Source organism: Gorilla gorilla, chromosome 10, assembly GCF_029281585.2.
Source record: "Gorilla gorilla gorilla isolate KB3781 chromosome 10, NHGRI_mGorGor1-v2.1_pri, whole genome shotgun sequence".
In the NCBI taxonomy this organism is placed as follows: Eukaryota; Metazoa; Chordata; class Mammalia; order Primates; family Hominidae; genus Gorilla; species Gorilla gorilla.
In genome coordinates this window covers 27,264,661-27,281,900 of record NC_073234.2, presented here as the reverse complement: position 1 = coordinate 27,281,900, position 17,240 = coordinate 27,264,661, and the positions used below count along the sequence as shown (strand labels likewise).

The window sequence follows — 17,240 nt, the reverse complement described above, 5'->3', positions numbered from 1 at the left end:
TCCTAACTAACTACCAAGGTACCTTTGGGAGGTGATTAGGTCTTGGGGGCCCCACCCTTGTGAGTGGGATTAGTGCCCTTTTAAAAGAGGCCTGAGAGAGACCCCTCACCCTTCCACCAAGTGAAGACACAGCAAGAAGGTGCTGTCTATGAACCAGAAAGTGGGCCCTCACCAGATGCCTCATCTGCCAGGGCCTTGATCTTCCCAGCCCCCAGAACTGTGGAGCAATCCGTATCTATTGCATATCAACTACCCAGTCTATGGCAGTTTGTCAGAGCAGCCCCAAAAGGACTAAGGCCAGAACTCAGCTGTGGCTTAATATTTCAGTATTTGTCCTACTATCAAATGGCAGGCACATTTTAATTTTCCATAATCTCTTCCAACTGGAAAACATCTGACAAAATCACATATTATCACATAAAGTGCCTGTAAATTAGGGTTGGGTGTGGTGGCTTATAATTATAATCCCAATGTTTTGGGAGGCAGGGGCGGTAGACTTGCTTGAAAGTCCGGGAGTTCAAGACCAGCCCAGGCAACATAACGAGACCTCATCTCTACAAAAAAATTTAAAAATTATCCAGGCGTGGTGGTGCATGCCTGTAATCCCAGCTAGTTGGGAGGCTGAGGTGGGAGAATTGCTTGAGCCCAGGGGTTTGGGGCTGCAGTGAGCCATGATCAACCCACTGCACTCAGCCTGGGCGATAGAGTGACAGAGTGAGACCGTATCTCTAGGGGAAAAAAAGCCAGTAAATCAGGAGGAACGAAGGCAGTTTGTGTGCAGCCCCTCCTATGTCTCCCTATAGGTTTACAATCATTTGCATTGCAAATAGGCTGACGACGCCATTGGATTCCTCTGGATTGGGAATGTGATTTTCTAGTGTGTTCATTTTAATAAATTTCAGCAATTAAGAAACGACCTGGTCGTCTTTTAAAGACATTTTGCCCATATGAAGGTGGGTGACATCATGGCAGCCCTCTTGACTCTAGGCGGAAGGCACTCCACTCAGAAGCCTACTGTAGAGCTAAAACAAAGCGGACAGTTCTCTAACCACAAGCATGGGAGTTTTCACTGCATGTTTCTGTTGCTTCTCTTTTACTGTAATGGTACATTCTACTTCTCATAAAACAGTGAAACGTGAACCAGACCATTAGACCATTTCTCCATGTAAAGGCTTAACCTGCACTGGGCTGCCATGTTGGTTTTTCGGAGGCATCAAACTAGGACCTAGAATGTTATCTAGTTATCAGATGGCAAAAGGAAGGGCAGGGCTTACCAGAGAACACCGTTTCCCTATCAGCTTCAAGAACATTTGTATCCGGCAAACTTTTCCTTTCATAAATGTGAAAACAACCCCAAACAAGCTGCCAACTGATCATTTTAAATGACATTTAATCCAGCAAAGCCAACTTTAGCTGAGTAATAAAAATACGTTGACATTCAGGACATATTGAATTAGTCACTAACGGAGACAGCAATAGGAATTTTGTGGCATAAAGCAGTTGTTTCAAGCTCAGAGTATAAGTGGCTTTTATAACATTATTGATTGTTTTGTTTCTTTGGTAAAAATTATGCCTAGATGATAAAAATAACTGCCTGACCACACAATAGATTTTTTTCCTTTTTTTTTTTTTTTAAACAATTGACATTCAAGCCATGTCAGTTATTTTTGTTTCTAAGATTTCTATTAAATAAAAGGCAGATCCTCTTTAGGTTCCTAGGTTCCTAGATCCTTTAGAGGTTGTTGCCACGGCTCACCTGGAATTTTTCAGCCTTTTCGGAACCCATGCCTGCACAGATACAATGTTCTTTGATCATCAATGTAAATGCATAATACTATATAATAAAGCGCACCACACTCTATAAATAGAAGTTCACTCCACTTCAAAACACTTGAACGTATATGTATAAAATGTTTTTGGATCACAAGGTATTCATTAATTTTAAGTGCATTTTTCTTAAACGAAAGGGCTTTCTTCTATCTCAAGGCACACGGATATTTTAAAGAAATTTCCACTATTTGGATTTTCTTTTCCACGAGAAGTAGTTTATGAAAGTGTTTAGCCCAAGTATAGTTCCCTCTCCTTCCTGCTGGGTGAGGTACCCTCGGTATCCGCAGCTAAAGGCATTGTAAAAAATCCCTTCCTGTGGTTAAGGAGAAATATTTTCACTCCCACGTCTGTCTCTTACCAGAGACTCATTGTATAAACTTATTGAGCAGAGATTGTAAAAAGATGGGCAATTCACGCATAACCAACATGGTTTCTAAAGAAAAAAACCACACTAGACAAAACTGATGCCTTAAAAAACTTTGAGTAGGAAAGTCAAATTATTGACATAGGGAATGTTTAATGATTGTGGTTAATTTAAATTTCAGGAAAGCTTCTAAGAAAGTCATTTTATGTTGTTTTAACTGCCCAAGTGGAATTTTAAAGAAGGCCTGCAAATGACAGTGCCATGGGCATAATTACCAAAAGAGAGGCTGAGTGTCCCTGTTACATTTTTTGAAATTTATTACCTAAAAATTAATATGTTTATTTCCAGTTCAGCAACAAAACACGCAAAGTAGCATATGAAATAAAAAGTTGCTACTAAGCTTTACAAATATGGTTCTGAACTGGGGGCATGTGGCAATATCTGGAGGCATTTCTGGTTGTCACACTGGGGTGCAGGGTGCTCCTAGCATCTAGTGGGTAGAGGCCAGGGATGCTGCTAAATCTCTTACAATATACTAAGCAACCCCACAAATTATTATGTGGCCCAAATATCAAGAGTGTTGAGAAACCCTGCTTAGAGAAACACGGTTTACAACATTCAGGGGGCCATCTGCTGCTTGTTTTTTTTTTTTTTTCCCCCTCCTCCTTCTCTATTCTAGATCAGCCATTACACCTAGAAGCAGGAAGTTGGTCAATCCAGTGCAGCCAGGTGTGTGTTGATACGCAGATGTGTGTTTACAATGGGCAATTGCTTGTGCTTTGCTGTGGCTTAGGAAAACAGAAAACGTATGTGCACGGTGGCACGCTGGGGGAGGGAGAAGTGGAGGCAAATAATACAAAAATCTACGCTTCCTGGCTTCCTGGGGCAGAAGAACCACAGCTGCAAATGAGGCTGGACCTTTTCACCTGTGATTACATAAGGTGTGGAGAAGGCTGGGAAACACCGGTATCCGAAACTCACACCCTGCAGCTGAGATCCAGCCCGCAGTCAGAACCTAATAAGACCCAGCCTCCGCTTTGCTCAGGTGTGGGTGCAGCCTGGGAATTCACATCCAGGGACTGCAGGGAGGTAGGACTCTGTATTACAGCACTGTGCGCCCTTACACAAACTGGAATTTCCAGTCTCCTCAAGCCCCTTCTATTATTTTCCACTCAGACACCATGCTGTTGATGTTTTTTATCTTTTAAAAACATTGTCCTGAAACTTCCTCCTCTTTTAGGGCTCTTTGATTTCTCAGTTGTTCACACTGAAAATAAAGTGCAGTGACTCAGCCGCTGGGAATATTCCTGCTGGAGTGATGGCTCCTCCCCTCCCCAGTGCTCATCTTATTCATCCCCTCCAAATATGGACAGCAGGCAAAGCTTCAGGGAGGGGAAGCACGAGCACAAAAGTAAATCTCCAAGGAAATAAGAAAACGGAGGTGGCCTTGAAGGGCACCCCACACAGGCCTTCCCTGTCAGTGCCCTGTGTGGCTCTGCAGGCAGTTGTGCTGGCTGTACCTACAGCTCCCACACAGTCCCTCTCAGATGGGCAGGATGGCAGCTCAGCAGTGAGGCCGGGGGGGACAGTAACACGTAGCAATTAACTTTCTTGTGCCATGCATTCACATGTTGTCTCATTAACAGTCAAAAGGGCCCAGAAATGGGTATTACTATTCTCAATATTACAGATAAGGAAAGAAGGGCTCAGGGACATTATGCACCTGCTTGGGAGTCAAGAACCGGATTCCAATCATGCTGACTTCGCAGTCCAAGCTTTTGCCACAGGCCCACACTGCTTCCCTAGGACTGTTCGGGGCCGTCTGTCTCCAGGAGCTCTTGAGGGTACTGGGCTACAGAGGTCTACAGAAGGGCATCTCCCTGAGATAGTGTGGGAGGAAGCGGCTCTTTCACCTGGTACTAAAACACTGGAATCCCTGTGGCTTCTGGGGACATCCCACAACCCTATCTTTTCTTTCCTGCAAACAGAGATATTTATGCACAGATGCATGTGTGCGAAGGTGCACATGTGTCTGCACACCCCACACCTTCCAACAAAGGCCGAGGGCTGAGACTTGCCCCCAGGACTTTCATGCAATCCCTTCACACTTCTCTTTTACGAGGTCTTTTAGCTGTCAAGGCTGCTCCTGAGGCTCATGTACAAAATTAAAAAAAAAAAAATGTCTATAGGCTTCCTTTGAAACAAATTCACAGCAGCATTAAACACTGTGGGAGGAAGTGGAGACAGAAGCAAGATGCCGGAATACAGTGACTTCTCCCAGTCCTTGAAGCCCCTGAGGACAAGCCTCAAACTGCTTTCTCTGGAGTTTCATACTTTTTTCTTCATCTTACTTCAGAGGCTTCCCGAATTGAGTCTTTGTATATATAATTCATCCAGTCAATAAAACCAAATCAAGAAAGTACATTGTTTTAGTTGGGTGACAAATAAGCAATGCAAGAGACTTGATGTCTCACTGATTAGAATCTTTTTGTTTCTGTTAAGGATGTAACCTTGAGAGATAGATAGTAAAAGTATTTTTTAAAGTCACAAAAGGCTACCTTTAAAGATTCCAAGGATTGCTGCAAAGTGTGTTCTAAGAGGGTTGGGAGTGAAGAGATCTTGAGCTGAGAGGAAATTCTGTGTCTTGCCTGCTGTAGGATTAATGACCCAATTGACCAGCGATAGCCTCACAAATCGAGAAGTTCATGTTCACAAAGATGGAGAGACTTCAGCAAAAGTTGTGAGATAAACACAAGAAGGGAGATATTCTCTATTTGGGTAGGCCATGGGCTTTGAACACGTAAATCTGTACAGATTTAGGTCCCCACTTTTGGGTAGCAAATGAGGGGTTATGAAATGAATGGATTATAAAACAATTGTCAGTGTACCAACGAATCTTCTTCCTCAGCAGAGTTTTGGATTAAGGCCAAGGAAGAGACAGGCAGACAGGAAATCTGGTGGCTCAGGTTTTAACGGAATTAAAGTACTTTAAGAGAAAACTAAATTGACTGAAAAATGTTCGTTTAAGATTTAGCTGTCTACAGTTAAAGTAGGAGCTTAGTTTGTGTCGTGGCATAAAGCAAGAGGACATTGCCTTCCACCAGCAAGGATACGAAATTTGGCATTTAGAGATGCAGTGCTCTATCATCTAGAACAATGCCTGGCACATGAGCAGACTGGCAATAATTTTTGAATCAATGAATGAAGAACTGTATAATCCAAAGTGCAAATAAATCATTTCTTTTACGTAGCTAAATACTTAGTATTTTATTTATGTTAATGATATTATTGTAACTATTCTGGTTGGTCTGAAAATATAGCCTGCAGTCCAGAACCTGTCTCCTCTCTTACATAACTTGTTATTGTTCCTTTCACATGTCTCAAACATGCCTTGTCATCTAAAGTGCAAATAATTCCTTGAGAGCAAGGGCACTGTTTTCTAAGTCAGCATCCTACATTGCACCTATGATTCCAAGCACACTGACCACCACGTACACAATGTTGCAAGGCAGAGAACATCAAACGTTTTCTGTAAAGGGCCAATTAATACATATTTTAGGTGTTGCTGGCCATGCAATCTCTGTTGTAACTACTCAACTCTGCCACTGCAGCATGGAAGCAGACATAGGCAATACCAAATAAATGGGTTTGGCTGTTTTCCAGGAAAACTTGATTTAAAAAAAATGCATGGTGGCTGGATTTGGCCCACACTTTGGGCCACAGTTTGCAATCTTTGCTCTAGAGTCCCAGACCAGAAGGAAACAATAATTTTGGGAAAAACACTGAACAGAAGCTCGAGGCTAGACTCTTGATGTGTCTCAATCTCAGTTCCTTCACCTGTAAAAGGCCCTTCTACCTTTGAAATCAAGTCCAAATAAGGAATTTCAATACATACTGAAAACATGACTCATGGATGACTATAGTCACACCTCAGCCACCTACAGGTGCTTGTGGCCAATATACTTTCTGGCTTTGAAACACACTGGTGGGACACAAGCCAGTAAAACTTTTGTAGGTAAAGTTTTAGAAGACTGACAGATGCTTTCTGCTAGGCTCCTTGCTCCTAAATAGCCCATTCTTAAAGATACCAAGTAGAAAACAAGCACAGAAAGAAGCAACTTTTTCACTATTCCATACAGCGTTGGCTGCTGGATTCAAAATAGACCCCAGCAATCTTGTCTCACTCCGTCTTGTGCTAAACTCTCTCCCATAAACACTAGCCATTCCAACCTGGTAAATTCTTAATAACAGTTCTCCTTATCCTTTGCAAAGTAAGTGACACCTTTAAAAATAAGCTACTTGTTATATTTAAAAAGATGTCATTTGTGATTTGTATTTAAACTGTCAACCACCTACTGAATTTCCTTTCTTGATTATTTTAGTTTTTCCATATGGTAAATACCTAACAGACATAAATTTGCATGTATCTTTTTTTTTTAATTATACTTTAAGTTTTAGGGTACATGTGCACAATGTGCAGGTTTGTTACATATGTATACATGTGCCATGTTTGTGTGCTGCACCCATTAACTTGTCATTTACATTAGGTATATCTCCTAATGCTATCCCTCCCCCTTCCCCCGACCCCATAACAGGCCCCGGTGTGTGATGTTCCCCTTCCTGTGTCCATGTGTTCTCATTGTTCAATTCCCACCTATGAGTGAGAACAATTTTGCATGTATCTTAATGGTATGATGGAATTTCAGTGATAGTAGATAATGAAAAGAATTTATGAAAAATTTCATATATATATATATATATATATATATATATATATATATATGCACACTTTTTTTTTCTTTTTTTTTTTTTTGAGACAGAGTATCACTCTGTTGCCCAGGCTGGAGTGCAGTGGCATAATCTTGGCTCATTACAACCTCCACCTCCCAGGTTCAAGCGATTCTCCCACCTCAGCCTCCTTGGTAGATGGGACTACAGGTGTGCACCACCATGCCCGACGAATTTTTGTATTTTTTGATAGAGATGGGGTTTCACCATGTTGGCCAGGCTGGTCTCGAAATCCTGACCTCAGGTGATCTGCCAGCCTCGGCCTTCCAAAGTATTGGGATTACAGGCGTGAGCCACAGTACCCAGCCTGAAAAATGATAGATTTTTAAATGACCTCAATAGATCTCAACTTGTAGATTTACATTTCTACCTGAAATAGAAAAAATACACTGAGCCTTATCTTGCTTTGCTCCTGGTAAGTTTTCACCATCTGGAATGACCTGTTTTTCTCTAATCTCCACTTGTCCACATTCTAAGCATTCATCCAAGCCCAGCTAAAAGCCAGCCCTCCATGTAGCTTGCCCTGACATCCCTACTCTGACCTCCTGTGGTACTTAACAGGAGCCCTTCTAAGATACATGTCATGTGCTTCACTTTTATAGTTAACTGTGCTCAGCTCTTTCATGATAAAGACTGTGTCTTATACCTCTCTGAGGCTGTCCCCACCCCATCAAGAATGCAGAACAGTGCCTTATACAAAGAAGGTGTCCAAATGCATAAATTCTAGGGCACCTGAACAAATCACATCTGAATAGTAAGAATTTAGCTTCATTTTGTGATCCACATTCATGAGTACTATTTCCATCTATACCCTCCAGCTATAGTACTCATCAGTTTGACATTCAGCAGCACCTTCATTTCTTTTTGTGCTGTGCTCATTTAAAAAGCTTTAAGGAACTAAGTTTTCTCATCTAACAGCTGCTTTACGGAGATTTAAAGGCTTTTTATGGCTATTCAGTAATGACAGAACTTTTACATTGTACACAGGAATCACCCAATGAATTTCACCTCCAATAAAAAGAATCAATTTTACAAGGATCGAGGAGTCCAGAAAGACATCAGAAGAGTGGAGTACACACAGGGGTATCCTCAAAGAAACAAAGGTGCCTAAAACTCTTGTGTTTTCTTGGGAGGGTTACAGAATCAAGACTGTCAGACTACAGACTGGCAGAGCTGGAAGGAACTTTAGGGATGATTCAGTCCTACCTTCTTCGGAGAAAAACAATGCCTTTCAGTGGAATGAGTTAAATTTGGATTTGGTTGCATTAGTTAAAATATATACTGGGAGATTTAAAAACTTTTGATTATGCCATTATAGCACTGGTAATTAGTTTTAGGACATTGTGTTATACTGAAGGAGTTAATGCATTCCCCCAAAAGATCTAGGCCCCAGGGTTATTTTACATGAATATTCTGACTTCCTAGAGCCATCAAGAAAAGCACATATTGCCTATTTCTGTGTGCCCTTGAGAGAGCGGGCACACATAGACACCCAGGCTCATCATTTGGTGGGTGCAGTATTCCACCAAGCTTCCTAACCGATGAGGCCACATCCATCATCAAACACTGATATTGGGGAATGAGATGAAAAAAATAGTAGTATAGGCTGGGTGCAGTGGTTCATGCCTGTAATCCCAGCAATTTAGGAGGCCAAGGCAGGCAGATCACTTGAGGTCAGGAGTTCAAAACCAGCCTGGCCAACACGGTGAAACCCCGTCTTTACTAAAAATACAAAAAAATTAGCCAGGCATGGTGGCATGTGCCTGTAATCCCTGCTACTCAGGAGGCTGAGGCACGAGAATCACTTGAACCTAGGAGGCAGAGGTTGCATCACTGAACTCCAGCCTGGGTGACAGAGACTCTGTCTCAAAAAAAAAAAAAAAAAGTAATATAATTTTAAGAGACTAATATTTTGAAATTTACAAACCTACTAAACAAGGGAAAAATAACTCCTCAAGTCTAAACCATGTGTCTTTCTTGATTCATGGGCTTGATTCATGGGACACTTCCCAAAAAGTGGTGAAGGCAGTGTCACCTGGGAGGTAGACAGGAGAGATCTTGGGAAGCAAGCCAGGCCCACGAGGGCAGCACTATGGACAGCAGCCACGGGCAGCAAGGATTGTCCTGCACACCTCGGTCATGGGGCCCCTATCTGACCTTGGCAAAGGCCTTTGCCTCTCTGGGGCTCAGCTTCCTTTGTGGTTTCCCCTGTACAAATGACCCTTCCACATAAGATGAATACTGCAGTCATGAGCTACCTTAAAAAGCGGTCCTGAGAATTATAAACAAGCAAAAGCTATCTGCAAAATGTCAAGTACTGCTCCACACACCATGCAAGAAACAAGACGAGAGGGTATACAGACAAGAAGGGTACTGCCTGGAAAGCACAAGATGGGTCATTTATAGAATTCACAGCAATACACTGACCTCATCCTCCTTCTCCAATTATTTGGGGAAATTCACATGTTTTGCCTAAGCTCTTTGCTTCTTTATCTACTATTCTTTTTTTCCCCAGTTTTATTTTTTCATTTTCTGATTAAAACAATCTAATGTACAGGTAAAAGCAGAGAGATCAATAATATTAACCCCCATGCATCTATCACCCAGACATATAACCACAAGCTGGTTGGTGATGGCTAGCCTTGTTTTATGTAGACCCCACCCACACCCCACCCCCAACTCTGCAGGATCATTTTGAATGGAATCCCAAACATATATCATTTCCTTTTTCATAGTTTTTAAAACATATAAGTCATTTTTGTTTGCCATTTTATTTTCTGGATTCAACATCCCTGATGTAAATTATTTATAACAGTGAAACTGAGACAACACTGGTGATGCACTTGGGGCCAGAGAAAAATCTAGAAATAAATGATTTAAATAAAAAAGGGACAGTACAGGCCAGGCGCGGTGGCTCACGCCTGTAATCCTAGCACTTTAGGAGGCCGACGCAGGGGGATCACGAGGTCAGGAGATCAAGACCATCCTGGCTAACATGGTGAAACCCCGTCTCTACTAAAAATATGAAAAAAATTAGCTGGGCATGGTGGCGGGCGCCTGTAGTCGCAGCTACTCAGGAGGCTGAGGCAGGAGAATGGTGTGAACCCAGGAGGCGGAGCTTGCAGTGAGCCGAGATTCCGTTACTGCACTCCAGCCTGGGCAACAGAGTGAGAAAAAAAAAAAAAGGGGGGACAGTACCTCAAGGCAGAGGTAAAGTAGGCTTGTAGGAGCCTGTTGTTCCATTGCCATCAGCATGGCAGCACCTTGATGGTCAGCTAGAGCTCTCACCGGGTCATGGGCTCAGGGAGGAGGGGGCATTTCTCACCCTTCCCTGAACAGGTCCGTTCTCTCCTGCCTCCAGGCCTCCCTCCCACTATCGAAAGCACAGTCACTTCAGTATCAGGCTCTCTCCCCTGCAAAGCCTTGCTTGGTCCCTCCAGTCAAAACACACCTTCCTTCTGCTTTGCTTCTACAGCGCTTTATTACTCTGGCAGACAGTAGGTGCTCGATGAATGCTGGTACATAAAATGAACGGGAAATGGGGCTTACTTCATTCTGCCTTATATCTTAGTGGTTTTCACCTTTGTCTCTCCCACTATATTCTAAATTCCTTGGGGAAAAAGATATTGCATGTTAAACTAGCTCTGTATCCCTACTCCTAATGCATTTATTTGTACACAGCAGGTGCTCAACAAATATCTCACTAACGGAGAAATGCTCTATGAAAAGAGCTAACCTTGTCACATGGTTAGAGGATTAAGCTTCTGAAGAATGAGTTCATGTAAATTATGAGCATCCTAGGAAAGAGACAATGTGTAGATATTTTTCCCACTGGTTTCCACTGGTTTCTTCCCTTAAGTAAGCAAATTTGGGCTTCTTATAATAAATGAAAGAGAATCTGGGAGTGGTTTCCTCTGTCCAAATGGCCCAGCAACACCTGCCTCCAATACCATAATCCTGTTTTCCTCTCCTACCCGCTCCTAAGGTGAAGGCTGCATGGCGTTACCGCTCACAGGATGGAATTACAGGCCTGAATCTGAGACAAAGCTTCTTTATGCTGTGTCTGGTCATTAATTAGCTGCTGGAAACTTCAGGACAGGGCCATTAGCATGCTCATAAACCTTTTATTTTAAATGTTTTCGCTTAGCCTTGATTCTGATGTGACTCTCCTTGTAAGCTGGAGGTAGGACATTTGTTTCTTAACATTTCTGAGGCTCATTAACTACTCCATCCCAGTGGCTCATTAACCAAGCCATTAGGGATTTAGCCTCATCCAAGCAGAAGCCTCCACTTGCCCTCACAGAGCCTTGGAGGGCGCCTAATTGGGAATGGTGCGAGGCTGGCTGCAAAGATCACAGGGGAGAGTGGGACTTTGTCAGGTCTCCACGATGCTGGAGAAGCGAGAGGGGAATTCACTCACCTGCTATTCTCCCGATGGGCATGGCGTGCTCTTCAGGGGGGGAGACAGAGACCATGATGTGGTTCATGTAAGCCAGGTCTTCCCGATGAGACAGGTTGATGGGCTTCCCTTCCCTATGCAGCCCGTCCTCGGAGAGCCTGGATTGTTTGAAATCCATGGAGTGCCGGGGGTTCAGGATCAGAGGGTGCATGATGGGGCTGGGCATCAGCTGGATCACGCGTGTGCTCTCCTGCCGGGGGCTGGATGGCTTCGGGTGGGACTCGGAGGACGCTGGGCAGTGATTATTCTCCATGGGAGACACTGACAGAGGGTAGGACTCCTGGTGGTTGTTCTCCTGGTGCGGCCTGGGTCCCTGAGCTCTCTCAGCTGGGGAGAGGCGGCGGATCATGTTGTCCAGGGGGGACCGGAGGGGCCGCTGCTCAGGGTCAGGAGAAGGCCGGTGATTTGTTGTGATAGGTGACCTGGAGCGGTGCAACAGTTCAATGGTGGGAGGGTTATGGTGCACATTATCCACGGATGGCCTGGGGGTCCTCTGGACACAGTTATCTGTGGAGCAGAGGGAAAGACAATCACAGACCCCAATGAGTTGGCAGGACAGGAAACTCCCTGCAGCTCTACAGGCGGTAAATGGAGGAGCGTGTAGGTATGTGTAAAGGACCTTTCTCCCCAGAATGCAGTGTCTTTTTCACTGCTTAACAATTTGAAGGGTGCATATTTTTTTTTTCTGTTTGAGATGGAGTCTCGCTCTGTTGCCCAGGCTGGAGTGCAGTGGCACGATCTCGGCTCACTGCAAGCTCTGCCTCCCAGGTTCACGCCATTCTCCTGCCTCAGCCTCCCGAGTAGCTGGGACTACAGGCGCCCACCACCATGCTCGGCTAATTTTTTTTATTTTTAGTAGAGATGGGGTTTCACCGTGTTAGCCAGGATGGTCTGGATCTCCTGACCTCGTGCTCTGCCTGCCTCAGCCTCCCAAAGTGCTGGGATTACAGGTGTGAGCCACTGTGCCTGGCCTTAAGGTGAGCATATTGAAACTATTTTTCTATTGCCAGACAACCTAAGGATGTCTACAAGCATTCCGTTAATGACCTACCTGTGGCCTGTAGGCACAAGGAAGCCCAACTTCCATGCCCCATCTTTGGCTGTTTGTTACCCCAGAATGGCCACAATGTAGGAGTAAAAACCCTAGGACAAGGGGATCTGCTAAGGGCAAAAGGCAAAATAGAAACAGATTGGACCTAATGAAACGTAAGACCATGCCTCTACAGATTCAAAGTAACTGGCCAGTAATTTGATTGCCTCCTAGAACAAAAGTCAATACTCTTCAGTGGAACAGAACACAATCCAGTGTCTCAATGTGCTCAGCATCCAGTCACAATTTTCTAGATATGAGAAGAAATACAAACATGTGACTCATAATAAGGAGGAAAGGCCATCAACAGAAACAGAACTTGAGATAATGCAGATGTTGGAGTTAACACAAACAAACAGAAAAACTTTACAGCAGCTATTATAAATAAGTTCGAGCCCTAAAAGAAAATCATGGTTGTAATAAATGATGACACATACAGGCTGCCAAAAGGGAAATGGAATTAAAAAAAAGACAAAATAAAGATTCTATAACTGAAAAGTATAATATCTGAAATGAAAGACTGGACTAGATGGACTTCATAGCAGAACGGAGATGAGAGAAGAAAGGGTTAGAAAATTTGAAGACAGATCAGTAAAAATGAAATCCAAACAAAACAAATACTCAGTGACCTGTGGAACAATATCACATGGTCTAACACACATGTAATTGGTGTCCAAGAAGGAGAATATAGAAAAAAACAGAGTAGAATAAATTAAAAAATAATGGCTAGATTGTCCTCAAATTTGGTAACAACATTATCAACAACAGTAAATTCGAAGGTCCAAGAATCTCAAGTAAGATATGTAAAATAAAAACCACACCCAGGTACACCATAGTCAAACTGCTGAAAACCAAAAATAAAGAGAAAATCTTGAAAGCAACCAGAGGAAAAAAAGAAACTATGTACAGGGGGAGATTATACTAATATACTATATATGCATAGTATGATATATAGTGTATATATATATATATACACACACACCATATATACTATATATGATTATAGTATATATGATATATAGTATATACTAATACTATATAAGTATAAACTTACATAGTATATATAAGCCTACGCTAATATATATAATATATTATATATACGAATATACTAATTATGGCTGACCTCTTTTAAAAAACCCGAAGAGACGGACTGCTCAAACACACACACAAGAAGGATGCAGATGGGAACCTATAGATTGAAAAAAACTTAAGAGATACGTTAACCATCTGCAATGTATAGATGTTGTTTGGATTCTGATCCAAACTGTAAAAAACATTTATGAGATGGTTGGCAAAAAGTGAACACTAGTGGATTACTTGATGATACCGAGGAACTACTAGTTTTCAAGTGATATGATGGTTCTATTATGATTTTATAGTCTTTTTTTGAGACCTATGTTGACACTATTTTTTTTTTTTTTTTGAGATGGAGTCTCGCTCTTTCACCCAGGCTGGAGTGCAGTGGCGTGATCTCTGCTCACTGCAAGCTCCACCTCCCGGGTTCACGCCATTCTCCTGCCTCAGCCTCCTGAGTAGCTGGGACTACAGGTGCCCGCCACCACGCCCGGCTAATTTTTTGTAGTTTTAGTAAAGACAGGGTTTCACCATGTTAGCCAGGATGGTCTCGATCTCCTGACCTCATGATCCGCCCGCCTCAGCCTCCCAAAGTGCTGGGATTACAGGCATGAGCCACCGCGCCCAGCCTGTTGATACTATTTACAAGGGAAATTATATATCTGGGATTTGCTGTAAAATAATCTGGGATGGTGAAGGAGAGAGGAGGTAGACCACAGAGGAAGACATGATTGGCCTTGAGTTGATCATCAAAACTGGTGATGGGTACATGGTGATTCATTACACAATTCTCTTTACTTTTGTATAGGTTTGATATTTCCTGTTATAAAAAGTTTTTTTTTTTAAAGTGCTTAATTAACCTTACAAGGATATAGGTTGGAAAGACAAGCACTAACTTCCTCACTTTAACCCAAATGCATATAAATGCTTACTGGGCACCAACTAAAATGATCTGTAATCTTTTGTAGACAAGGCAAACTTTCCTTTTATAGATAATATGGATGTCAATTCTGCTGCCCATAGAAATGTATTTATCTTTTGTCCCTAGTTCACTTTTCATTTGTCACAGAATATGATCACGGTAAACAACTACTGAAGACAGTTCCAGTTTGAACTTTCCTATATTTTCTTCTAAATGCCATTTACAGAATGTCTCTCTTTACTTAAAAGCTTATTAAGGCTTAAAAATACTTAAGGATGATGAAGACCATGTATTGAAAAATCCCATTTCCTGAATCCATTTCCCGTCTTATAAATTTCAAAACGGTTACAGGCGTTGGTCAGTAATCTGGTTACCTGCAGGCTTTCTTTGATGTCCTGGGCTTCAAGGCTTAGTGCGTGGGTGTGCACTCAGGGCAGGCCTTAGGAAGTCTGGGAGGACCAGGAGAGGAAGAACTTTCATGCCAACGGTAAAGGAGGAACTGATGTAATGTCCTGGAGAGATTTCACTCTCCGTTCCTGCCCAGACCTTGGGAACAATGCAGGAGGGTGATAGTGCTTTGGATAATCCAACTCAGATTTTACTTTGGACTCAGGATCCAGGCAGGAACAGGACTTGGAGGAGCTTGATTTATTTATTTCTCCACAGATATCACTCAAAGAGGAAGTACTTGATGAAGCTGATAACATTAACAGTAGAGAACTGGATCCGAGGGTATTTAATTCCAGGCTCCTGGTGGTCTGGGTACAACCACTGTCAAGGCTGAGAGGCCTGCAATGAGACCTTGCAAGCTTTGTTTCAGCCTGCAAAGCAGTGCCCATGTATGGAGTAGGCTATGACATTCTCAGCCTGCTGCCTGCCGCCTCTGTTATTATAAGTTGGCAACAGGGCATGGAAACTTATGAGACCAGAGCCGGCAGGCAGAGAAGCTCCGGACACAGGAAATGCACTGAGCGGACAGTGGGTGCATTAAATCCCCCAGATGTAGGAGTCTTCTGTCTAAAACAAGAAGATTTTTTTGGTCTGGCCTTGATGTCTGGGTTTGTTCTTGGTGAGCTGCCCAGCTGGAAAACTGGGAAATTATCCACATTGCCCTCATTGTGAAGGTCTTGATATGGAAGGGAAATATACAAGGAAGAGGGAGGGAAAGCCAGACATAATTAGTCCATGTGGGCACAGAAGGAAGGGAGGAAGAAAGACCAAGGACTGGCAGGGAACTGTCATTCTGGTTGGAAGTGTTTTCTGATCCCAAACCTTTTTCCTGGTAGACCTCTGTCAGACACAAATAATCCCTTCTTCTTTCTCACTGCCAAACAGCCTAAAATAAACCAGGACTTTAAGTGTGGTAATTTTCTTTACAAAAAGGTCTGATTTCTTATCCTTTCCTCTTATTAGAAAAGTTTCTCTACTTAAAATTCATAAAAATTGACCCAATTTAATCATGCTATAAATAATAAATAACCAGTAAACCTAAACAAACAAACAAAAAACTGCCTTTAGTGAAAGTTTTGACCGGTAAGTTTCCAGGGAGAGCAAAGGCTAAGATCAAGTTTGCATCTCACACACCAGGATCACATTTCCACCATTGTGCTTTCCCTAAGCCCACGGATGCTGGTCAGAGAAGAAGGTCACCAGGGAGACGCAAATCAACAGGCCCAGGAGGTAATGCTCACTCAAGCCTCAGTCTACTGGGTTTCACTTTCTCCCTCTCCCAGCTGTTTTGTTAAAAATTAGTGGGAAGTATGAATGATACACAGAGCTAGACAGAAGTCATAAGCTCAAGGTCTTGAGGTGGAATTCAAACTATATTTCATATACCACTCCTGGTCTCTTATGCCCATTATGGGTTGAATATCTCTCCCCCAAAATTCGTAAGTTGAAGTCCTAACCCCTAGTACCCTCAGGATGTGATCTTATTTGGAAAGACGGTCCTTGCAGATGTAATTAGTTAGGATGAGGTCATTTTAAACATCCAATATGACTGGTGTCTTTATAAAAAGTATACTCTGGACTTCCAGACATACACAGGGGAAGAATGCAGGTGAAGATGAAGGCAGAGACCTCCAAGGCAAGGAATGCCAAAGCTTGCCAGCAAACCACCAGAAACGAGAAGAGAGTCATGGAACAGATCCTACCTCACAGCTCTCTCAGAAGGAACCAACTCTGGCACACGTTGACCTTGGACTTCTAGCCTCCAGAAAAGTGAGATAATAAATATCTGTTGTTTAAGCCACCCTGTTTGGGGTACTTTGTTACAGCGGCCCTAGCTAACTAATACACCCCCTACTCCAGTTACCTGACGTTCAACCTTTGCTTGGTTTGGAGTCTTTCCACTAACTGTGTACCTGGCATTTCAGCCTATTCATCCCCACAATATGCCAATGTCACTGAACTCCCTTGGAGGGCCTGAGAAGAAAACTGCCCTAGTTTGGAGTGGATGATTCACATATGTTTGAGGTTATCAACAATAAACCCTAGGTAAGCTCCTAGAATTTTATAAGCATTCGATGAAAGGGGTAAACAAAACAAAATGGGTAACTTGTAGTACTCTGAGGCTTAATCTTCATTACTGCAGGCCTGGGCAGGACTGCTTTCAAACAGGCCACCTTTCCAGGGGATCAGTACAGAGAGTACATGCACATCTGCTGACACAGGAGGCCTCACAGTCCTCACAGTCGGGGCTGCAGACTGTCTT

The 17,240-nt window shown here is 42.9% G+C and overlaps 1 protein-coding gene across 5 annotated transcripts in view; it reads right to left on the bottom strand.

Moving 5' to 3' along the window:
* Positions 1-17,240, bottom strand: part of ETV6 (ETS variant transcription factor 6) — a 279,774-nt gene that overhangs the window by 13,648 nt on the left and 248,886 nt on the right. For 4 of the 5 annotated variants that reach the window (XM_055358698.2, XM_055358694.2, XM_004052739.5 and 1 more), the window contains one exon: positions 11,403-11,948. In XM_055358698.2, coding sequence (XP_055214673.1) covers positions 11,403-11,948 — 546 coding nt within the window. Of the gene's footprint in view, positions 1-11,394; positions 11,949-17,240 lie in introns of those variants that run through there. The other variant, XM_063694590.1, reaches the window with a different exon arrangement.